We start from the raw sequence: 24,578 nt of genomic DNA, 5'->3' as shown, positions 1-24,578 counted from the left end.
ATAGAGCTGAAACAATTTGAGAATTAATTAACTAGCCTAGTGACACTAAATAATGACAGATTCTGCAACTATTTTGATAGTGGATTAATTGTGTTAGTTGTTAAATGATAAAATATTTGATGGTTCCAGCGTGCTTTTCTGCATTGTATATCATTTTAAATGGAAAATAGGCTCTGGGAGCTTGTGATGGGCTTTTTTTTTTTTTTTTTTTTTTTTTTTTTTTTTACATTTTATTGACTAAACAATTAATCCAAAAATATTAGACTGCTAATTAATAATGAAAATAATCGTTTATTTGCAGCCATGATCACAAATGGTGCCTTTAGTAAATTAAATACTTGTGTCTATCTTGTGGGTATAGTTGTAATTTCATGATGAAGTCTCTAGGCGGCAGTGCTGTATTGACCATTTCAGTAAGTTAACGGCTCCCGTCCAAGCCCACGCAATGCATTCTGGTACTTGAGGTCAAGATGGCAGTTGAAGTACGTTGTCGTTAGGGTACTGGCATTACACTAAAAACTACATTTCCCTTCCCAGTCACACACGTTTGAATGTTGTTCAGGGGTAGCTTTTTCCAATCGATGATCTCAACTGAAGTTTCCTCTGTCAGCTTCATGCTGAGGCTGAAGAAACTCCTCGAGAATGACAAAAGTATCGTCTAGGCTGAGCTTCGTCAAAGTCTGCTGCGGAAAAAGGCAAAGGGAACTAAACGGCATTTAAGTCCCAACAATGCGGTTCAAACAAAGAAGGCAGTGATTTGTGGTCTTGGTGGTTTTCTGTGCTGCTCCTGCCAGCCAGGGCTGTGTCTCATTATAGTTGTGAGTCGGCGGCTCACCAAGATGTCTATGGAGGAGCAGGAATATCCTGAAGCGGTGCTGGTGACAGAGGCCGGGCCGCAGTGGCTTCGAGTCGAGGTCGAGCGTCTCACCCGCGAGCTCCGTGATACGACCCATGAGAAGATCCAGGCGGCTGAGTATGGGCTGGCGGTGCTGGAGGAGAAACAGCAGCTCAAGCAGCGATTTGATGAGCTGGAGACAGAATACGAGACGGTCCGACATGAGCTGGATCAGCTGAAGGAGGTAACCCGAGGTCATAGCCACGCAGCCAGACACTTAAAACACAAACACACACACACACACACACATATATATATATATGTATATATACAAATTGTCGGTAGTAACGTTAATTGTATCGGTATGTAATAATGTATAATTGTGGTGCAGCAACGGTCAACATTTTGTTTACCAACGGTCTTGAACGTGTCAGTCACAACAACACAGTCTATAATCAGAACCATCATAAGTTATGTAAGCTGTCAATCATGGGCTTGGTTCCTTTGGTGGTCCGACATAACTTGAACGTGCCATGAAGTTTAAATTGACTAGCTGAAGGTTTCTCGAATAGTCTGGCATAAGGTTATGACAGATAATAATGTGCTAGCCAAATGCTATTCACTGTTTTCGAAGCAGAATAATGGTTTCTTCACATTGAAGAATAAAAATTGATATTGCTTTTTGGTCACTTGCCCGTACTTGCTCTTGGTATGTAAGGTTGAGGCCTTCAAATCAGACGTCTGCAGCGGTCAAATCTACATGCCTATGTGGCCAACCTGCTGTTAGTTTATTAAGTCTAAAAGGAACAGGAAGGGTCAAACTGTAGTAGAAAATAAACATGTTTCAGACTTGTTTTGCAAATCAGTCAAAAGTGAATCCTGGGAAATATAATATCTCTCCATGGTATTTTTCTTTCTAATCTAACTCTCCTAGCTTGATGTCTTAATTGGCTATTTGGAGAGACATTTCTAACCCACATCTACAACAGTGCTCACCTCTGGTTTCCCTGAATGACGAGAGGCTAAAACACCTGTCAGTCAAGCAAACATGGCGCAAAACATACAATATTATACATTTTGCCTTAATATCTTCTTAATAAACCAGTGGTTAAAATTCCCACAATGACAGACATAAGAAGAAGCGACATTAGCTACTGAGATCCTAACTTGTGGGAAATTCTGACTGTATTTCAAGAGAGAAGTTGGGGTTTTCCCTTCTGTTCAGTTTAGTCAGTTTTCTTGCAGCCAGTTTATCAGACTTTAGAGGAACTGCATCCTAAGGCACTTCTACATTGGCTTCAACATTCAACAGTTGTGGTTGCCACTTGTTATTGACTACCTCCACCCCCACTCTTAATAATTTAGTGTATTGGGATATTTTATTGTGTGGTGTTTGACTGGTAGCCAGAAAGCCCCAAATACATAATATTGTGTCAGTCTCTTTCTTAGCTGTAAAAAAGGCTATGTTTAATTACAAGTGTTGCTACACATTACTACATTCATATTGAGTCCAATTTCCAATTAGGATGGAAATCATAGACTGTATAAAAGAAGTGGACGTAGCTACCATGACGTCACCCATTAGTTTGTGGACTTCTGTTTTGAGTTTGAAGCCTCGAGTTTGGCATTTTGGCCATCGCCCCCTTTGTTTTGTTTTTGTTGTTGTCTTTTTGAGCTAGAAGTGACCATATTTGGACGAAATGGTGGAGCCAGCTAGCTTAGTTAGCAAGGTGCATTCGCAATTCATGCTGTGATATTAATTAGGATGCTAATTTTGGCTAGTGAAAAACAGGCTTAAAACAAAATGTACTTACCAGGAAAAATGAACAGCCGATTTCTTGTGTCTTTTAGTACCACCGAACGCTGAACATTTATGGGCGACCAAAATGTTACAATTAAAGGTCCAGTGTGTAACATTTAGAAGGTAATATTGGCAGAAATGGAATATAATATTTATGTTTTCATTAGTGTATAATCACCTGAAATTAAGAATGTATTCGTTACCTTAGATTAAGCCATCTTTATCTACAGAGGGAGCGGGTCCCCTTCCACAGAGGTTGCCATGTTACACCACCATATTTCTACAGTAGCCCAGAACAGACAAACCAAACACTGGCTCTAGATAGGGTTATTCACGTTTTTCGCAAGTTTTGTTGCCACTATAGTTTCTTCTACGCGCTTGGAAGGGGAGGATGAGGCGAGGGGTATTCAAATAGTTGCAAACTGCAATTTCAGCGCTAAATGCCACTAAATCCTACACACTGGACCTTTAACTTTAATGAACTGAAAACACACTGTGTAAGAGTCCAAGTTCATAGACGAAAACACAGACAGCACCCAAAAACAAGTTCACAACTAGTTAAATGTGCACAGTGCAGTGGATACGCATCGCCTCTATCCTGATTGACAGGTCGCCGTGGTAGCGACTATTATGAAACTATTAATTGATTATTAAAATTGTTGCAGATACATTTTTTTTTTGCATTCATTAGTCAAACGACTACTATTGCTATTTTCAACTATTTTCAATTAATAAATGACATGTCCAGTCAAGATGAGGAACTCCCTTGTGTCCTCACTGGATGAGTGTCTGGATCTTTTGATGACTTATTCTCACTTGTATGTTGATGGTGATTTTTGTCCACATTACGTTATTTGTGGCGTTGATCACAGTCCAGTCACTAAGTGACTCACTGTTGTAGACATTCTCTTGGTATCCCATGTTTCTGACTGTTGCTTCTTCTCTCTTTAGTGGAGTATGTCACTGAGGTTGATAAGGGAAAATGATTTATTCATGAGCACCCACTGTGCTTTAGTTCACAGATCACATCATGACTGACCACTGCTTGTTACACATATCAGTTTGTTTCACTGAAAACTGTTGAGGAAGAAAAGATGTGGTTAGATGCTGGTGGGAAGGAGAGCTACAGCTCTGTGGTGGGTTTCAGGACTTTCTTGGACAGTAGTTGTTAGTAACATCATCAGTTTAGCTCAGTGCTTGTTGGCTGGATGTCTATGAGCCTTTAAGTCAGTTGACTGTGGGAGTCTGACATCAACCTGTTTGTCCTATGTTAATATGTTAGACCCTGCCTTGCCCACCTCTCTGCTATGGAAAGGCCTTTATTGGACCTGAGAGTGGATGTGTTTGTGTCATCAGTTCCTTTGGCATCTTGTGGAGTTTTGTTGAGATTATTGTGCTTCAAAGTGACTGAATATGCCAAAAATGCAGCAGCTTTTCAGATTAGTTGCAAAACAGTATCACTGATGATCACAATATGTGATTAGGTTTAGTAAGATTAAAATTGACTTACTTTTTGTCTTTAAGTTTAGTACATGAAGTTTTATTTTGATAGATAAATATTACTGGGTTGTGATCAGTTCTGTTGGATGCACATCAGGTTTTTTTGCCCTGAACTGAGATGTAAGGGAGTGCTCACTCCCAGGCTGTGTACAACTCGAAACAAGCTCCCTAAATTATATGGTAAATTTAGGTAAAGTTTGGATATAAGGTATTTAAGGGAAGGGTTTGCAAAGATTTGAATTGGCAATTGAATGCATAGCTTGTGACTGAGTGCTGTAGTATGAAAATATTTGCAAGGTTTGATTTTAATTGACATGGGCTTGTAACAGTGATTGTAATTGAATTATAGTATGCAGAAAAGGACAGTCATTGGCAAAACACGCATACATGTCTGTGGCACAACTTTTTTTATTAAAGTTTATTCAATATGGATATTTTCAACTGTTAACTGTCATTTAAAATTTGGTTGTCTCAACTCAGATTTCCAAGACAGACCAAACTGAATGAGAGTTTTTTTGTTCCCTGAATGTGGATCGGAAGACAGCAGCCTCCACTTGGCTCCGGCTTGTCATGTGAGCATGACAAATTCAAATGTATGGAGTTCAAATGTAATCAGTGCTTGCAATAATCTCTTTCCATGCTCTGTTAGTGTGTAATATGAATATCATGAAATAACACCAGAACCTAGCAGCTGAGTGACACAGCACTTGTGAATGGTCTTTTGTAACACAAGAGGCGAACAAACAGCCAGTAACAAATGCAGTGAATGACAGGCCCCTGGTATTTTTGAATAAACACTGTTTGGGTAAGAGAACACTTATCTGTCGTCAGTGGTTATCCTCGATCAAATTACTTTGCCCTGATGTTTATTCTTTCTGTCTATCCCCAGGCCTTTGGACAAGCTTACTCAGCCCACAAGAAGGTGGCAGCAGATGGGGAAAGCAGGGAAGAGTCACTGATCCTGGAGTCTGCCAGTAAGGAGGCTCTCTACCAGGAGAAGGTCCTAGAGTTGCAGAATGAGCTCCGACAGGCCAAAGCCTCCCTCACCAGTGTACAAGCTGAAAACGAACGGCTGTCGTCCATTGCCCTGGAGATGAGAGAGGTGAGCGTTTAATTATCCACATTTCAAACATTATGAAATGTTCATTTGAATATAATCTTATTTCAATCACACTGGTCCTAATACATAATCTTCTTTTGTGTACTGAAATTGCTCTCTGGACATTGTTGACACACAGATCCACCATCTGTGGTGTGTTTTGTGTTTTTATGTGGTAAAGCTGTGGAACCTTTAAATGTTTTCCCTAAATGAAATGTTTTTGTTAGTGCTAAAATCTGGATTAGTTTATCTCACAGAGCCAGTAACTTTGAATCAAAGTACTTTTGTGTTTGAAAGGCTCATTTTATGCCTCTGTCCAATAATGTAGTCATTTACAATCAAAATACGATGAAACAGAAGTTTAGTGAAGCTAATGGAAGTTTACGTGGAGACCAGACCACCACTGCTTGTCAGGGAGTTGAAGTTTGTGCTTGTAGTGGGGGAGGGTCAGATAGCAGGACTGCAGTGAAACCAGCAGGAAAGATGATGTAATGGTCCACTGTGAGTGACACAAAGGATGTCCTCCACCAGGGCTCTCTCTATAGCATGGATCGGTAAGTGGACCATGTCCTCCTTCCGTCATTACATTCGCCTGCCAAAGTCTTGCCCCTGTGGTATGTGAAACATGCTGACACACTGATCCTCATTTCACTCACAGTTACCCGACACTTGCAGAGATGTAGTGTGCACTGCCTGGGTGATTTTTCACTCAATCAATGTTAGAGAGCATTTATTTTAACTGGAGTATATTCTCATGCAGCCTGCCATAACATGCCATCTCTTTCCCCTCTCCTCCTGTGTGCAGAATTCAGAGCTAGCAGATCTGCAGCGCGGTCAGCTGCGCGATGACATCAGAGAGTACAAGGTGCGCGAGGCTCGTCTGCTGCAGGACTACAGCGAGCTGGAGGAGGAGAACATCTCTCTTCAGAAACAAGTGTCTGTGCTGAGACAGAACCAGGTGAGACAAAGGATATGGAACTTGATACTCACTTTGTTACACATCTTGAACTGGGTGGAAATCATGGAAAATAGTCATATTTTTCCTGTTTAATCATCTTTTTATGACTCAAACTAATTATTAGTTTCTAATATAACTACATAGTCATTGTGTCATGTAAGAAAGTGACAAGGCAAAACATGTCGCCTTCCCAACACTTGCAGTTTGCTATAATTTTTATTATTCAAACTAAAGTTTACATTTACGGTTTTGTTTAATGGTCACTGGACAATATTTTTATGGTCATTTTGGACAATATGAGGCACTTTGGCCTAATAGAGAAACTACAGTGGACAGAAATCAACTGAGTAAAATTATTGACAGCCTTATTTATATTTTTGACCATCTGCTAAGGTGGAATTTGAAGGTCTAAAGCATGAGATCCGCCGTCTGGAGGAGGACTCCCAGTGCCTACACAGCCAGCTGGAGGAAGTCATGCGTCTGAGAGAAATTGCAGAGCGACAGCTGACGGAGGCCTTAGAAACGATTAAAACAGAGCGTGAGCAGAAGGCCACCTTGCGCAAGGAGCTCTCCCACTATATGACCATTGGCGGCTCTGTGTACAACAGCTCGTTCAATATCTCCATCGACAACCTAAAACTCCACGAGGATCCCTCTACCTTTACCGAGGCTGACAATGATGATCTCATCAGAGGCTTTGAAAACGGCTTGGCCAAGACAGGTGAAGGTGACAACAGAGCTGCTGTGAACAAGAGAGGGGAGGCTTTCAAGCCGGCTCCTAGCCTGGTGGACGACCTGCTGAGTGAGCTCAACATCTCTGAGATCCAGAAACTTAAACAACAGCTTGTACAGGTATGAAGTCCATGAGATGTTCTTTGACCATCCAGCACCATTACTTTCTGAATTACTGCAGTGTATTTATTGCCTGATCCCATGTTTTCAACACACGATGTGTGCTGAAACATACATGTGTATATCACATAGTATGTGCACAGAAATAGTAGATTGTGCTAATTAATTATTATTATAGGGCACATCTTTGAGTTATTGTCTGAGTAGATTCACCTGGCCCTGTCCACTCAGCAGATTGAGTAGGTGTCGCCACATTGCCTAAACAAATCCTTACAGTGGCAAAAGTAAATTATTAGGTTTAACTTATCTGTAATACAACTACATCTCAATTTACATTACAGACATATTGTAAGACATTTACACAAAAGAGACTGTTGGTTAAGCTTCACCGCAGTGCCTCACATGTTCTTCCATTGTGACATTAGTGGAAATCACTCTTTAATTCTCTGTTCCCAGTGATTCAGTAGTCTATTTATTGGACCAATATAGAAGAAGCTAATTAAATGCACAATGCTCATTCACGACAAAATGTTGAGTGAATCTAAAGGGAATACACAAGGTTCGGAAAGTAGCATTTATTGACTGACCCCACATTTTATTTGAAAGATGGCTACAATGATTGTTGGATCTCAAAACAGCAAAAACATATGATTTGTTAGTTCAAAATGTTGCTGCACAAGATATATACAGTAGACACAGTCAGAACTTTAACTGTCCACAATAAGTGAGTATAGAAAAATCCATGTTGCTCACAGTGTAAATACTGATCTGTTACTGATCTATGGCCATATCAACTGCTTATGTATTTTTACATTAAGCTGTTGCTGGGGTTTTTTGTTTTTTGATCAGGTGCTGTAAAGTTGGCCAACTGACTGAAAATACTTTTGTTTTTATGTTAGGTGGAGCGGGAGAAAGCGGCCCTGATCAACACTCTCCAGGAGAACCAGAAGCACCTGGAACAGGTCTATGGGACTGTGTCTGAGCAAAAGGAAACTGTCAACAGGCTGACTGAAAACCTCAGTGCAATGAGGAAACTTCAGGCTAGTAAGGAGCGCCAGTCTGCACTTGACAGTGAAAAAGACAGGGACAGCCATGATGATGGAGACTACTATGAGCTGGACATCAACGGACCTGAGATTCTGCAGTGTAAATACACTGTGGCTGTGTCTGAAGCTGGGGAGTTGAGGCAGGAGCTGAAGACTCTGAAGACAAAGTACGAGGAGTGTCAAACCCAGTACGAAGACGAGCGAGCGCGGCTGGAGAGCGACGTCCAGGAGTTGAGGTCACGGTTGGCGTCCCTGGAGAAAATTAGCCAAGCAGATAAAGCAGACGTGGCTCGTCTAGAGAAGGAGCTCTGTCTGGTCAGCGAGGCTGCAGGAGAATCACTTGGCAGCCTTAATGTGGCCCAGGATGAGCTCATAGCTTTCAGTGAAGAGCTGGCCAATCTTTACAACCATGTGTGTATGTGCAACAATGAGACCCCTAACCGTGTCATGCTGGACTACTACAAGGAAGGCAAGGCCATAGTAAGAAGGGGGCAAGAAGGGAAGGAGCACCAGTCTTCCGTGCTTCTCACTAATGGGCTGATCACTGAGACTGAACCTGGAAAGTCAGACTCCAGCAGCACCACAGTTACCCCAGCCCCAGAGCACCGGCCAGAACCCATGAACATCTATAACCTCGTAGCCATCATCAGGGATCAGATCTGCCACCTGCAGCAGGCAGTGGACCGCACCACAGAGCTGTCACGTCAGAGACTTGCCAATCTGGAACTGAGCACAGTGGCAGACAAGGACAAAGAGGCTTGCATGGAAGAGATCCTCAAACTGAAGTCCCTGCTTAGTACCAAAAGGGAACAGATCGCCACTCTCAGAGCTGTGCTCAAGGCCAACAAACAGGTCAGATGACCACTCTGATAGTGTCTATATGTGTGTGCTTGTGTGTATGCATTCCTGCTGTGTATGTTTCTCAGAGGAAGGATATTCATTATTTCTCCAACTGTCAAGTACGACAGAACATGATAATTGGCTTCAGCTAAAAATAACCACTGAGTTTAGACTTTACCAAAGTGCAAGAAATAAATAATGATATAAGATCTTATTCCCCTTAGACAGCTGAGGTTGCTCTGGCCAACCTGAAGAGTAAGTATGAAAGTGAGAAGGCCATGGTGACTGAGACAATAATGAAGCTCCGCAATGAACTCAAGGCTCTGAAAGAGGACGCTGCTACGTTCTCCTCTCTTCGAGCCATGTTTGCTACAAGGTATGATTATACTTAATTACAAGTTTACATTTCATTCCTGACAAACATGAAATGAACCATCATGTGGCATCCTGGTGGCCAGGTGGTCCAGGGCTCACACCATAATGCATCTATTGCACTGTATCTGCTACATATACAGTATATCATATATATGTATGTATGTATGTACGTATACTTATGTATACTTATTTTCTTAGTAATGAAAAAGAACGTAATTGCTTATTCTACAGTATTTTGTGCGAGTGTCTGTATATGTTTGTGAGAAAGACACAAAGCATTGTGGGAACAGTCTGATGTAATACGTGTGCGAGCCAGCTAGCAGAGACCTCATCCTCCCATCTGTAAAATGCTGTCTGGGGAATGGAGAAAACATGTGACAGAAGCAGCAGTTAAAGACAAATTGCTCCACCTGCTGGAAATAATGTTAATCTCTTGTTTCTTCCTTTTCCCCTCTCTTGCTCTTTTCTCCACCTCTCCCCTCTCTTTCTCTCAGGTGTGATGAGTATGTGACTCAGCTGGATGACATGCAGAGGCAGCTGTCTGCTGCTGAGGATGAGAAAAAGACCCTGAATTCTCTGTTACGTATGGCCATCCAGCAGAAACTGGCGTTAACTCAGCGCCTGGAGGACTTGGAGTTTGACCATGAGCAGGCGCGCCGCAGCAGTGCCACAGCAGTGGGAGGCAAGGGCAAAACAAAGGGCAAGGGAGCCTCTTCCAACCATCATGTAAGTCAGAGGCTGCACTGCAGAACCAATTCTGAGCCAGAAAGGATCAGCGATTCATCTGAGTTTGAATAGTTGTTGTTTTCGTGGTAAAATGAATATACCAAATTTATTCAGTTGCTGTAAGGAAGGCACAAATCTCCCAAGCATGGAGTATAAGTCTTTGTTTCCGTGTGATATTTCTATCATTATTTGGCCTGAGAACCACGTGAAACTGGAAACCTACATGCTAATTTTAATTCAAGTGACATTTCCGTCCAGGCTGCATCCCACTCATATTCGCTATGATATGTATAAGCAGGTATAATTTGTCATGGAAAGTACCAAGCTTTCATCCATGTTTGAGTTCTGTGACATGTTAGTGTGCTGGTGAGCTGTTTTGTGAGTAATTCTAGCCTCAAAACAGTTTCTGTAGAGTTGGCCACAAGAGGTTACTATTTTTGTTTTATTATACCATTTTTATACCGTTTGATTGATATGAACCTAGATGTCAGTCCCAACAACTGTTCTTCAAATCTATATGTAATCTTCGTTTATAATAGAACTTTATTTTTCTCTTACTGGTCAGTCAACAATCAATTTAATGTGATTTTCTTCTGTTTAATCTTTCCATTTGCAGTAAATCTATCATGCCAAGTGTCCTTAAGGAGGTCCGTCAGAGTCTGTCTGTGACAGTTGGCAATCACCTGTGCTCTTGGTTCCTTCACTCTCTAATCATGGTCCAAATCATGTCATCGGTAATGCAAGAACAAATCCAACAGTATTTGCCAAGGGCCTTGTTATAGAGCGCCAAAACAAGAATGTACAGTTCTGTCGAACTGCAGAAAGAATGACTCATTGCATCAGCTGCCCACTGCGGTCCCTCAGTCTTCCAACACTATGCAGTGCTATTATTACTGAACCAGAGGAGGAATCAAGATGGGTGTTTTTCTGATTACTCATTGCCTGTGTTACCCTGACTGAGCACTTTTTGTTTTACTTATTTGCTCTGAGGTGATTCCTCTTTCTTTCTAAAATCATACTAATTGTTTCAAGTATTATACAATGTTTTTACTGGATGTGCATGTTTATCTGCCAGATTCTTGGCGACATTTTCAAGTCACCATATTTTTATCCCTATTTATTTCATAGCAACAAAACCAGGTATTATGTGGTAATTGTTTTAAAACCAGAACTTTCAATTCACTAGTTGAAATCAAACAAAAGAGACTTTTCTGCCTGAGTTGTTTTCCTTTTGGCCTTAGATTTATGGGTGCCTTTCTGACAGCCCATAGAAACAAGCTCTCAAGGTTATCAAGATTTTTGATAACCATTTCTCCTGTTTATTTTCACTATATGATCCTGCAAATAAGGAGCTTCAAATTCAGGGTCTTAACTAGATTTTGTATAATTGGGCTCCTCCTTGCTGTTACAAATTCAAGTATGCTTGTTATGACTAAGGAAGAATATTAATGCAAAGCTTATTTAAAGATTTCTAAGTTAAAGTCAGATGTTAATAGTATTCATAAACTTTATTCATGAAGGAGAGTTTTTTTTATTGTAGTTATTGTAATTGTTTTTAAACAACTTTTTGTAAACCTTTTTGAGTCCTAAAATTCATTGTCTGCAAACAATAAGTCTGCGGTGCCATTTTGTGTTTTGTTTGTACAAGTGCAATTTGCAAACATGGCAAGAAAAAAAACTAAATGTTTATGCTATGTAAAAATATTTTACACATTGTTGCTCACATACTTGGTCCTAATTGATTTTATATGTTTTTACTATAACTGCAAATGTATTTATTTGACAATGTTCAAACTACAGGCTGTGGAGTGGAGTGGAGGTGGCTGGTCAGAATATTGATAAGACTGAACTTCTATGCTAACAGTTATTGCTGGTGAAGAAATAAATCTAACTTTCACAATACTGAGGTCTTTGTTGTTTTTCAAGAAAACATCATTTAACTACAATTTCACAGTCATTTTTACAATAAAGCTTTATTCTTTCACTGTTGAGAAATTATAAAAATGTTTGAGAAATATGAACTTCTCCTATATTACTTGAGTACAATAGTTCTGTAAGATGGGTACTGACTTTTTTCCTGAAACATACAGATCCATTCAGCAGCTAAATACAAGGTGCATTATTATGCATACAAAAATAAACAAGTAAAAAAGAAATAGTTGTTCAAGGGACTCTCAAACAGCTGTTACAGTAATGTATATACACTTTGTTGTTTAAAAGGACACATGATAGATCAAATTCTTTAAAAATCCATTTTATGTATGTGAAATTTACCCATTTAAATTCTGAGATTTACAATAAAACACATTTATTGTTACATTAAAATTTAGTAATAATGTCTTTACCCCTAGTTACAACAGAATGCACAGATTAATTGAAAAGAAATTCTGTATAAGGGTCAATATTAAAATAAATTGCCCAGTTTAGCCTTTGCTACATTAATTTCTATTTCCGGTGAAAAGGAGTTTTTTTTTCCTTTTTGAAGACGTTGACGTAAGTCACTCCCTGCTAGGGAGGTGACGTCAGAGGGCGTGTCCAAACAAAGGACAGAGGGGACTCCACAATGGGAGGTTCGTGTTTTCTTTAACCAAAAATACCGTTTATTTTACCATGTAGTTAGCCTTCTGTTTAGTTTCTTTAATGTCTTCCCATTAGGTCCGAATCACGAACATTACCACGGCACTAACGACCTGAAAAGTTGCCTCGCTTTGCCAATGACAATGCAACGTCTCATTCCAAGTCCTGTTGAGCTTTCTGAAAAGTTTCTTAACACGTTTGACAGGAGAAAGAGCCTTACTTTTCAATTCGCTGTCAACATACAAGTTAGTTAAATAGCAAGTGTTTTTTTGCACCATTCCCGATGCCCTCATACTCGCCTGTCACAGTTACATAAGTTACGAGGAAAGACCGGAGATAATGTTAAATTTCCGTTCAGTAGCCTGTATGCATATGCTACTGCAAACTGACGCCTCTTTCCAATGACAACGCTAGCCTATTATCAGACAGTGTATGGAAGTGTCTTGCTGATATACTGTGTTATTTTTTTAAAACTTCTCTCTGTTAAAATGGACAGACAGTTTTCATGAGCAGCTGACAGAGGACAGCGCCTTCCTCAAAGCTGACCGGAGACTGGACACGGAGCTGGTGGACAAACTCATCCTGCAGCTCAACAGAATCTACCCGCAGATCCTCACTGACAAGGAGGCCACCAAAGTAAGTCCTCATGCACAAAGTACTTGTCTTGGTCGCATGCAGGCAGTGGTGGAAGAGATGGAGAAAAAGTAATACCACAGTGTAAAAATACTCCGTTTTAAGTAAAAGCTCTGCACTCACAATCTACTGCAAAGTTGTACTTGCAAAATGTTCTTAAGTATAAAAAGTAAAAGTATTCATCATGCAGCAGAATGACCCCAGTCGATATTATATTATCATATATTACTGGTGTGTTAATTTGTAAGCAGCATTTAATGCTGTAGCTGTATATGTGTATAATCTATAATGCATCATATTTTATAAACTCACCCTAGGATTTCTATTATCAACATTATTAAAAACTTAATCTGAAAAGTAATTACTAACTTTAGCTGTGAGATCAATGTAATGGTGTAAGAAATGCATTATTCGCCCTGAAATTGGTGTGAAAGAATGAAACAGCATAAAATAAAAAATACTCAAGGAAAGTACAAATACTTTAAAATTGTACATCAACAAGCATATTTAAAATTGCACTCACTTATATTACTTGAGTAAATGTATTTATGTTATATCACTGCATGTAAAATGATTTCTTCTCAAACACCTGATAGGCATGGTACATTCAGCTCCATGGGTCTCCTGGTCCGCAAGAGAGGCTGTAGTTAAAAAGCTGCATCAAGGGAATGACGTCTTAGATGTAAAAATTATATGACAATATGAAAACACGATGAAACAACACTTTAGTATGAATACATGAAATAATTCCTACAAAAATAATTCCAGTGGAGATGCTTAATTCTGGTCTGGGGCAAGCTGTGTGGGCAAGCCCCCCGGAAAGAACATTTCCGTTTGGGGATCAAAAATATCCCATTAGAACTGTTGTTATTGTTTTCCAGTTCCGAAACTTGGATGTGCCCACAAGTGTTCGACTGGGTGAGCTCCTGACACACCTGCAGGGGAAAGGAGAGGAAGCATGCAGGGAGTTTTACAGAGCTCTTCACCTGCATGTAGAGGAGGTGTACTACAGCTTGCCCACACGGCTCCGCCTCAGAGGTTAGTCCCCAAAACCTGCTTCTCTATATCATGTGTGATCCCAGTGAGATATTTATTAATTATTTGGATATTACATCACGGATTATACATATTTAGTTGTGCATTCTAGTATATTCTACATTTTATTCCGCACACTAAAATGTATCTGTCCTGTCCGGCCTCCAGATTCCTTAGATCCTCTCAAATATCCACGTGTCTACCATCAGAGATATGTTCTGAACGAAAGAGGTAAGATTAATGTAAAAGAATGTATGTCAATGTTGCATGCAATGTCAGTGTTTAAAAAATTATTAAACTGCTATTCTTAAATTTTAGGCAGCAAAACCATAAAAGAATAAGTAGGTGATTTAGTGATGACCTTCAAGAATCACTAAATAAGGAATAGTCAGTCACACTTTTTTAATTAATTACATTTACGCTGTGACGTGTTTACCTCTTTCCAGGTCCCGTCTTCTTTCTGGGCTGTTTCAGCGTCGCAGTGGGAATGGCTTTACTCTATTACTACAGTGGTATGTAGCTTTCCAGTTTTTCAACGTCCACCTGACAGAATCAGATATTGTCGGTATTATTGCCTAGCTAACATATATATCAACTTTAGTGCATGCATGCTTTTGAAGATATAATTCCACTTAATGCTGCTAATTCAGTGTTACTAAGAAGGTGCCTTTGTTCTGCAGAGGCTAAAGTGACGGGAGGTAGCCGGGCCCTCGGGATGGCTGCACTGGGTTTGAAAAGAAAAGCTCAGGAGGTTCTTATATGGTACACTGAAGAAAGCCTCTTGAAGTAAGGGGTGACTCCCTCACACCAGGTGCTTCAGCAGCACTGCTCTTATGAATGCTACTTGTACCAAAGAACAGCACAATATATTTTATATATCCAAGAGTTGAATACTAATTTTGTACACAGTTGTATATATTGTTTTTCTTGTGATCTAAAATGAGAAAGATGGGGCAAATTCAGAGCAACATTTGGCACTTTGCTCTTATTTCCTCATGTGCTGATACCTATTTAAGTGGGTTAAGGGATTGAATACGCTCGAGGGATGATCACAGTGAAATCAACTACAAACTGATAAAACAAGCTTTTACAAACAATAACTAAATATTAACACTTGGCGGTACATTCTTAACTATATAGGAACAGCCTACATTTCATTACTACAAAAAGGATAGCCTCCAATTCATCAGTTCATTTTGCAGCCATACAATAATTATCCTTTAATGCACAAAGCAACATCCTGCATTTTATTTGCTTTCTTACACTTTGGTGTCAGGACTCAGGCCAGACTTATTTTTCAACTTTTTATTTTGGCTGACAGCATTCCATGTATTTATTTGCAGTCTGCTGAGCCATGTATGTTTATTTGAGCAATGAATGATTATGTTTCCTTTTCTGCTCAGTTGCCACTGATGTCAAGCTTACTAGGACACATTTAAATGTACTCCCCCAACTGAGCTAAAAACAAAGATTACTGTCAACCGGTACCGTCCATGGGGCCGAGCTCTTTGTAGAACATAACCACCCTCTTGTGGCCAAGAGTGAACTACATTACCAAACATAGTCTGGCTTCTGTCGGTGTAATAAGAGCTTCCCGAAATTCTGTTGCTCACATTTAGACAAAAAGGAGATTAGCTATGTGAACAGGCGGGAATAATGCGGAGCAGTGTCCGTATGGTATTACTTCAGACGAATTCATAGTGAGCGTTACAATCACGTGATTGCTTCTACCAATGATGCCCCGCTCTACCAGCGCAGTGCATCATGGGTAGAGGTACGACCAAACCAAAATATAAAAATGTCGAATGAAGAATCGTAATGGTGAAGCGTAAATATCTATCAATCAGTTTTAACATACAAGAGTTGTATTTAGTAGATGTGATACTTATTAACCTGGAAATTACACCATAAGTGAAACCAAGTTCCGTAAGTCAGTATATATAGAGTTTGGTCTTTGTGAAGGTTGTTGTGTTGTATGAAAGGAGAGAAGGTTAGCACTCCCCTTGACAAGGATGGAATTGGCCCTTGTGGCCATCAACACACATACGGTTAAGGCACTGCCACCTACTTCGTGGCATCTCTGACCATATTTTTTTTCTTTAGTTAAATAGTTGCTTTCTCTAAACGATGCCGTGCTATCTCTGACTATCTCCAGTTATTTATTTATCTCAAACCACGGCTCCTGTTTCCACCATGTGCTTGAATACCGGACGCATGCCTGGATATCTTCCCATGCCTTTGTTTCCGCTGGGTCGGGCAGGATGGGGACTTTTATTTTTCCTGTTGGCCTGTAGCACGTAGCTTGGTCTGCAGTCTATCTCACAGAAGTAGTAGACTCAGTTTGTCGGAGTTAAAGTAAAAGTACATTTAAATGTTTAGAAATTCCACCCACAGCTATTCATACATATTATATCCTATAGTGTGGAATTTTATTTGTTCTTACCGTGCCTTCCTGACGACTATATATTGATAAGTTAGTTTCTAATAAGTCAGTTTTAAATACAGATAAGCCAGTTTTAAATACAAAATCTGGCACTAAATTAATTTACCCCAAAATGACAGGCAGATAAAATGGGATGGTATTTCTCAGGCTGTTTGTAAACAATTTCATTCAAATGTAACAAAGAGCATAACAGTAACTATTATGATGGTGCTTTGTTAAACTGTATTTTTCTGTGGTATGGTGTTTAAACTTCAGGATATCAGAAGCCAATACACATTTATGAAAACATTTATGCAACTTGCATGGTTTTGTTGTTATTCCTTGTACTCAACAATTTTGTAATATTATTCTAAAAGAAAATATTGATATTTCTGATGGTTGTCAATTAATGTCTACTCATTGAGGTCCAGTTGTGCCTGACAGTTTCTCACATTCTGCGTGTACTGTGTTGTGAAAAAAATGCCTTAAATTTAGAAGTGCCATCATTTGTGGGATTGAGACTTTTGTCTTTATACAATAAAAAAAAAACTTTCCATGAATAAACAGGACAATAAACACATCTTATCACTTTTGTAGTTTTATTTATAAAAATTCATTTAAAATTGTAGTCACAGTGTGTAATACAAGATCATATAGTAAAAGCTCTAACAATTTTTGGTCCTTTAAAAGAAAGTGATAAAAAAGCCTAAAAACAACCATATACACTATATACTTCTATCCACACACACTTATGGTATTAACTAATATATACAGGTAAATCAGTTTAAACATTACACACTAGACTGCATAGCACTTAAAGAAACAGAGCATGTAAAGTCCACTTTTGAGGTTTAGAACACTGTAAACATAACGTTTACTCCCATAATAACGCTGTTCTATCCTGTAATGCAACATGAGCAGCAGTAGGCCAAGATGGCTTCGGATGCAATTACTATTAAGAATTTCATTTGGATTTTGCTGTAGTGATTACATTTTTGAAGGCATACATTAGGATTAGACTGACAGGTACTGACACATTTCAAACTTCAAAATAACAGTAGAATGTCTTTTTTTTTCAGGAAATATTTACAATGGTTGTGACTGGCATACAAGTATGTTGCTCCTGATATGTTTGTTTTATAGGTAAAGGCAGTCATTTATATGCATGAGTAACCTGAGTACGATAAGAGCTAACAAACTGGTGAATTGCCACATGAAATAGAAACTGACCGTGAATATGGTTAGAGTCACCTGATCCTCAGGGTAACAAGTGACAAGCCTGGGAGGTTGAATTACAGAATGGCAAATGCACCTGCATGCCGTTTACTTTGGTGAATAAATAAATATCCTGTCCATTTGCACAAACAGTGTGAAGGTCCATCTTTACAAAGTTGATCAGCAGGCATGGAGGGTCATGTAAAGGGTGATCAAGCACTTGGGTTGGGCCGCTGGACACCAAAGGCTGTGATAAAGACGTTGACCACGACTATGATGAAGACGAAGGCTGTGGCGATATTCTCCATGATGTTCAGCTTGTAGTGCATGCGTTCATCATTCAGGTTCCACTTAACTGATGCAAGAGAAATGGAAAGATTAAGATGTCACTGAGCTTTGCTTAGTCAGTAGGAATGACCTCCTTACCCCAGGAGGGAGCAGCACAGTTTCCTGTCAGATTAGCAGGGACACATAGACTGTTTAGCAGTGAAGTAATCATGACTGAGCACTATGATATAAATTTACAGCATCAGCTGACAGCACTGCCCTCAGGTGGATAATTTGCTTCTTCCTCCATTAGGACATTATATGCCTTGCTGGTCTGAAATGAGGAAAAGATTTTTAGACAGAGGGGAAGTCCACTTTGTTGGCAAATCTCCTATGACACAATATATTTTCCCGAAAGTTAAGAGAGCTCTTTAAAACTGTTAACAGCTGACAGCAGAGGCAACAGACAGGTGTTCAAATAAGTGTAAATAAAATTTTGAGCTTGTAAAATGATGTGCATAAATGATTTCTTGGCCTGTGGGTGTAAATCACCTTTTTTAAACCTTTGAAAAAAAAAAACTCTGCATGAGAAATTCAAGTTTGTACATTTCTCAAGTTTGTAAATTTGTAGAAAAGATTTGTAGTTGCAGAAAAAAATTGACAATGTCTAAATAAAATGTGTGCATGAATTTTATCAACAGTAAGTTTATACAAAGACTGAGAACAAAATGGAAAAGCTGCTTTTGTGAACACTTGAGTACAAATTGAAAGCAGTTGTCAGTTGTGTTCCCAAAAAAGCAGGCCCAAAAGTCATACTTGTCATACTTAATTGTGTGTGTGTGTGTGTGTGTGTGTGTGTGTGTGTGTGTGGCTGGCTGTGTAACTTCAGTGTCACACACAGTTGTCTTTGTGTAACCTCAACGTTGATATTGTTGAGTCGTCTTTGCCAGTCTGGACAAAGTAAGTAGAGTAAATGCAGTAGAGGACCAAAAAATACATTATATATTTTTTAGTATTACTATAAATCATCTCATTTGTGAATGCTCACAGGCCAATAACACAGTTTGCCAAATCGAAACAAACTCCAAACGTACCTATGAAGATGAGCAGAACTCCCACCACGATTTGTAGGATGAGGGAGATGCTAATGAGAGTAATAAGGGGCACATAGAAGGTGAAGTCTGGTCCTTGCTCCAGCACAGCCTTCAGCTGTGAGGCATTAGCCATCAGTAGAGCCACATCCAGCATGCTCTCTGCTGCACTCTTCTTATTGGCATAATGGTTCATGTTCAGAGGTCCCTCTTGCCTCCGCCAGCGGTCTCGCAGCGGGACCTGACCGCAAACACAACACTGACATCAGTTATGACACGGAATGACACGTAAGTGACAGCAAGCAATGTGATACTTGAACAAGCTAGGTCAGTACAGGATTTTAGATTGATCTCTAATTATTAATGTCTCTATTATGGTAGATGCCACTAACATTAAATATATAGTCATCATATGTCAGTTAATGTTTCTGTGCTGTAATCTCCCAGGTATCTTTAATGAGCCCTCTCTGTCAGTGTGCTGCTGTGACAGAAATTTCACCATTTTCACCACTGTAACACTCACACTGCAAAAGCACCCGCTTTCATGTCCTGAACCTTGTGTAAACGTGGAATTTTAAAAGTTACACTAACATGGAGAAAATGAAAGCGAGTCTGCTGCTGCCATCATATTGGATTTCATAGAAATATATAACTTGCTGACTGGAAAGTATGTTTTCACCTTCTTAGGAAATACATGTAGAAATACAGCTGGTTATGTGGGGATTGTTTGGCAGGCTCTAAAATCTTCCACTTTGCATTACAAATTGGAGACGTGTGTCACCACAAATGGACTTTTTCATCAAAGCCAACAGTCCGACGTAATAAAAATCTAAATGAGTATCTAAAAACCCAGACTTGTGCAAGCACAATATTTTTGTCCGATATGGAAGTTATGGATGGAAGTGAAAGTGATCAGTGGCTGAATTCAATCAGGAAATCTCATGACCCATGATTAGTGCAGAGGTCGAAATGTATTTGTCAAGCCACAAGCCACATCCTTTTTTCAGGCTGACCAGATCACACATCTGAAACACAAGAGTACTAGAAAGGCCTCCACCCAAATACAGTGGAAAAAGTGAGTGAAGACGCTTATGAACATGTTACACTAAGAGTAAAAATACACCATACATAGCACATGTGAAAGCATGCACTTATAAGAATGCAGCTCACAGACATTATTAATAGATTATTATAAAATATTCAATATTATTTCTTAACTAAATAAAACAAAATATGAAACATGCAGTGTTGTGGAAAGTCAGAGGAACTGACTTATCTATCCAGGAAGAGCTTGTGTCAAGGAATCAATTTCCTTCTGTTTTGTGGAGCAGCAAAGAAAGGAATTATGTTTGTCTTACAAGTGAAATGAGTATGTGGTGAACGGTTCATTTAAAACCACATTATAATCATTACATCACAGGAAACCAGGGTCACTGTCGAGACCCCTATTTCTCTTCATATGAGTTTAGTTTCGAGCTCAGCGTTTCATCTGGGTGGAGTGAAGTTCAGCAGTCCATCCAACAATGCCACCCTTGTGCCCATGTTGGCAACATCATACGGGGGATTAAGCTCAGCGCTAGTCTTTCTCCACCTCTGAAAACCTGCCAGGCCACAGGAGGAAAAGGTGCTCTTGTGGTAGACCAGCAGAAGAGTGTGAGGGTCACTAGCTGTCGCCCACTATATCCCTCACTCTGGCTTCTTCCCACCGACAGCTCCCTACGCACCACAAGCTTTCCAATTATCCTTTTTTCTAGCACTGAAAGCTATGGCAGCTCAGAAACAAGTAGGCCTTCAGCTAATGATTATTTTTATTATCAATTATTATTTTTTTGTTAATGATCTAGTCTATTAAAAGAAAGAAAAAAGCCAATCTCAAGTTCCCAGAGCCCAAGATAACATCTTCAAATAATTAGTTTTGTCCAATTAGCAATCAAAATGCCAAAGATATTTCCATTTGATATTATTATATTATATATTATTATATTAAATTTAATATTACATAAAAGAGAGAGGAGTTAAAAATGTCATAAAATTGCATTTTTTAACAATTAATCAACTCTTTAAATAATTGTAGATTCATTCTGTGGTTTGACTAATCAATGAATCAAGTAATAACAAGTACAACACACTGACCCTACAAAAACTGACCATCATTACTGACCAGGTAAAGTCTTTCTCCGCGGCTGGTTTGCCCACTGACTTGGTTATTCCCTGTAACCAAGGACCCACACCATTATTTTACCCCAATCATACTGGAAAAACCTAAACAGATGCAATTACATGCACACACGTGTACTATACATACATATATATATATATAGATGCACTAATCTCGCATAACCGACATTACAACATTTCTGACTGCAGCAGCATTGTAGCTCACTGAAGCTTTATTGCACACAAGTTAACCAGCAGTTAATGCCCAGTGACACAAGGTTTTTTTTGCTTTTTAATGTAGAGGTTTCCCTTTCAAAGTTTTGATAAAAGTAACACAAAATGTACTCAAGTATGTACTTATATTATACCACGTTCATACATGACTTGTTATGCATTGTTACCATTAGCTATATAAAATACCGGGTCTTCTGGGGAAACAACACAAGACACTTGGACAGGTTGATACAATACAGATTGCTGAAGAGAGGCGATTTAAGCTCCTGAATGTGACCACGTTGCAACACAAACACAGTTTTAACCCACTTGGTCAAATCTTACGCCTGATCTGGGTCACTGGCTGAGCTGATCCACCTGGATTCCTTCACAGAGCAATGCTTGTACACCCACATGGTCCTCTGTATCGTCTCTCATTATGTGTAAACCGAGCCTTTGTAGATAACAGCAGAGGCACAGCAGGAAACCCATCGCAACCCAACACTTAGTGAAACGTTTTAATTAGCGCTGAAGTTCAATCCAAAGCTCAGCTGCTGTCGCTAACACGATCACATTAACTTCATGAATCCAAGATACTCGACACTTGCTCAGTTAGCAAACATCAAACAACTGAATGGATGCGAGAGATGGCAGCCCTGGGAAATGTGTCTGGTGGTGGTTTAACATTACTGTACAAGAAGCTAGTTATATGCTGTCCTTTGTCACAGGCACCGCTGTCTTACCTCAGCCTCGCCGTTTCGGTCAGCATTTCCGTTCATTTCCAAGTTTTCCGTAGCCATCTTGTTAATAACCGCTTTCAATCCCGAGTATGTTGGTCATATATAGTGACTATAGGCTTCAAAGAAAGTCGGTGGTCCAGCCGGCGGGCTCGGGTACAGACTGTTTATAAAAGGCTGCTGTGACGATAAGAGGGCTGAATAGGTGCAGACTACCGCCCCTCCAACATGAGGGCGGCTGTCTTCAGTAAGGTGTTGCCTGTTAGCAGAAGTGAGAGCAGGGCAGGCTGCTCAGTAACGACACCACTAATGGGGTTATTTCCCACACTTGAACTGAAATCCGAATGTAAAGTATATGAGCCAAGCAGTGCTGTCGTTTGGACTGGAGACATAGCGACTCGTCGACAGACTGTACTGGCAAACACGACTCTTCACTGCCGCCCTGCGGATGAATGCGGTATTGCACGCTGGAGGCTCAACTCTTTGGAAAAGGTAGATGCAATAAAGCATGCCCTAATTTGAATGAGTTTAAGGATATGCACCACGTAAACATAATGTCTACTGAAATATTAAAGGCATTAAAACTAACATTTTCCCACAGAGCCTTCTACAAGACCACATTAGGGCCTATACCATTTCAGTTTTTGATTGTGCTTTGGTATGCATATTGCAAAAACTGAAATGTTATAAATAAATTACCGTAAATTACTTGGCGCATATACAGCCTGAGTCCTTCTGGACCCCTGGGGGTCTAGGGCCCTTGGAGTGCTTCAGGGCTAAAGCAGTCATACCACAAGAGTTCATTTTATTACTGTATCATACATGAGACTTCAGAAAGAAAGCGGTATGCCTGGTAATGGTAGCCTACTATACGCATGTCACTAAAACTATCATTGGTTTTCTCCAGCAAGTCATGTCCGATAAGATTATATGTATTTTAAGCAAAGAAAAAGCGGAGAAAGCGAGCATCGGCAGCATGGTCACTGAAAAGTCTTTCTCAAAGAAACACATGTGGTCATGTGTCACCAGAAAATGAGACCCGGTGAATAGGATGGCCAGAACCGCACCCACCAACTGGTTCCTATTATTTCCACGGTTTCCCTAGTGATCTGGGCATGTTTGTTCCTCAAGGGTGACCCCATACAATTTAAAACTGTGCTTTAAGGTTTTAGGTAGATCCTTGTGGAGAAAAAGAATACTTTTGAGGCCTCAAGTGAGAATTTTTACCTCTCGATTCTTGTCCTAAGTATCTCGTTTCCCTTTCTTCAAATGTTTTGGTTCTGTAGTATAAAACAAACCAATAAAAGTAATTAAAAAAGAAAGAAGATAAATGTGTCAAGCCTGAAACAGAGAAGAGAATGGCAACATGGCTCCCTAACCTCCACCTCTGACCTTTGTGTTGGCCAGAATTCTCAAAACAGCTTCTTTATTTATTCCATGTATTTACTTTATGTATTGAACAGTTGAACAATAGGGACAAACTTTAAAAGATAAATACCCACCTCACTCTACATTGCAGCCATTTGTTACCATAACTAAACCCACCCTTTGGGCAACTCTGTGAGGAAAGTTGTGGACGATAGCAATTTACTCTACCAAGATATATTTACTAGATTTCCTTCATTGTATTAATCAGAGGAAACATTCTTATTAGAATTAGAAAATATAATTTATATGATAAACTACATTTTGTTGTTACAATAGAAGGTCAGCCTAAAGTGGCTTTAAGACATGCCATCTTGGACAGTGTCTCCCACCCACTCCATGACATGCTGGTCAAGCAAAGGAGTACCTTCAGCGGAAGACTCATTCCCCCAAAAAGCACCACAGAGCGCCACAGGAAGTCATTCCTGGCTGTGGCCATCAAACTCTTTAACTCCTCCCTCTAAGTGTCAGTCTGTATGACCCTAAGTCATTAAACTGGACATTGATCATTACATCTCTGCAATACTTGAATAACTGTGCAATATCCGTGTAATACTCATGTGCAATATTTAGTTTTTTTTTTCCTATTTATTATTCATACCTCCATTACTGCTGCTGCAATACTACTTATTACTTATATTATTACATTGCATTCATACTGTATTATCATCATCAACCGGTAAACCTACTTGGTACTTCACACTTATTTTATTTTATACTTATACCCACCTGGTACTTAATTTATTTTCTGACCTGTTTTTTATAGTTTTTATA

The 24,578-nt window shown here is 39.6% G+C and overlaps 3 protein-coding genes and 1 non-coding gene across 7 annotated transcripts; 3 read left to right on the top strand and 1 right to left on the bottom strand.

The window, feature by feature from the left end:
• The first annotated feature begins 346 nt into the window (after positions 1 to 346).
• LOC122864046 (protein bicaudal D homolog 2-like) lies at positions 347 to 11,934 on the top strand. 3 transcript variants are annotated; one of them, XM_044171092.1, is made up of 9 exons: positions 941 to 1,079; positions 4,617 to 4,708; positions 5,026 to 5,238; positions 6,041 to 6,193; positions 6,587 to 7,045; positions 7,945 to 8,943; positions 9,156 to 9,307; positions 9,801 to 10,032; positions 10,649 to 11,934. In XM_044171092.1, the coding sequence occupies exons 2-9, from the start codon at positions 4,640 to 4,642 to the stop codon at positions 10,649 to 10,651; spliced, it is 2,280 nt and encodes a 759-aa protein (XP_044027027.1). In that variant the 5' UTR covers positions 941 to 1,079; positions 4,617 to 4,639; the 3' UTR covers positions 10,652 to 11,934. The 3 variants fall into 3 exon arrangements, with proteins under 3 accessions (XP_044027008.1, XP_044027027.1, XP_044027017.1); XM_044171082.1 differs by having other exon boundaries at positions 4,617 to 4,729; XM_044171073.1 differs by lacking the exon at positions 4,617 to 4,708 and having other exon boundaries at positions 347 to 1,079.
• Positions 11,935 to 12,518: 584 nt separating this feature from the next.
• card19 (caspase recruitment domain family, member 19) lies at positions 12,519 to 17,279 on the top strand. Its single transcript, XM_044169236.1, has 6 exons — positions 12,519 to 12,602; positions 13,106 to 13,245; positions 14,124 to 14,280; positions 14,446 to 14,508; positions 14,724 to 14,789; positions 14,958 to 17,279. Exons 1-6 carry the CDS (start codon positions 12,596 to 12,598, stop codon positions 15,065 to 15,067), a joined length of 543 nt encoding a protein of 180 aa, XP_044025171.1. The 5' UTR covers positions 12,519 to 12,595; the 3' UTR covers positions 15,068 to 17,279.
• Positions 16,246 to 16,373, top strand: LOC122870322. Its single transcript, XR_006376529.1, has one exon. It is a non-coding gene; the product is annotated as a U6atac minor spliceosomal RNA (small nuclear RNA).
• A 5-nt stretch (positions 17,280 to 17,284) lies between the features above and the next one.
• Positions 17,285 to 22,808, bottom strand: ninj1 (ninjurin 1). Of its 2 annotated transcripts, none has more exons than XM_044169249.1 (3): positions 22,386 to 22,808; positions 19,276 to 19,531; positions 17,285 to 18,269 (listed from the first exon to the last, which is right to left on the bottom strand). In XM_044169249.1, exons 1-3 carry the CDS (start codon positions 22,440 to 22,442, stop codon positions 18,127 to 18,129), a joined length of 456 nt encoding a protein of 151 aa, XP_044025184.1. In that variant the 5' UTR covers positions 22,443 to 22,808; the 3' UTR covers positions 17,285 to 18,126. The 2 variants fall into 2 exon arrangements, with proteins under 2 accessions (XP_044025184.1, XP_044025192.1); XM_044169257.1 differs by having other exon boundaries at positions 19,276 to 19,513; positions 22,386 to 22,801.
• Positions 22,809 to 24,578: the final 1,770 nt, after the last annotated feature.

The sequence above is a fragment of the Siniperca chuatsi genome, linkage group LG2 (genome assembly GCF_020085105.1).
Source record: "Siniperca chuatsi isolate FFG_IHB_CAS linkage group LG2, ASM2008510v1, whole genome shotgun sequence".
Taxonomy (NCBI): domain Eukaryota; kingdom Metazoa; phylum Chordata; class Actinopteri; order Centrarchiformes; family Sinipercidae; genus Siniperca; species Siniperca chuatsi.
The sequence above is the reverse complement of the archived record's forward strand: the minus strand, read 5'-3'. Positions and strand labels throughout refer to the sequence as shown.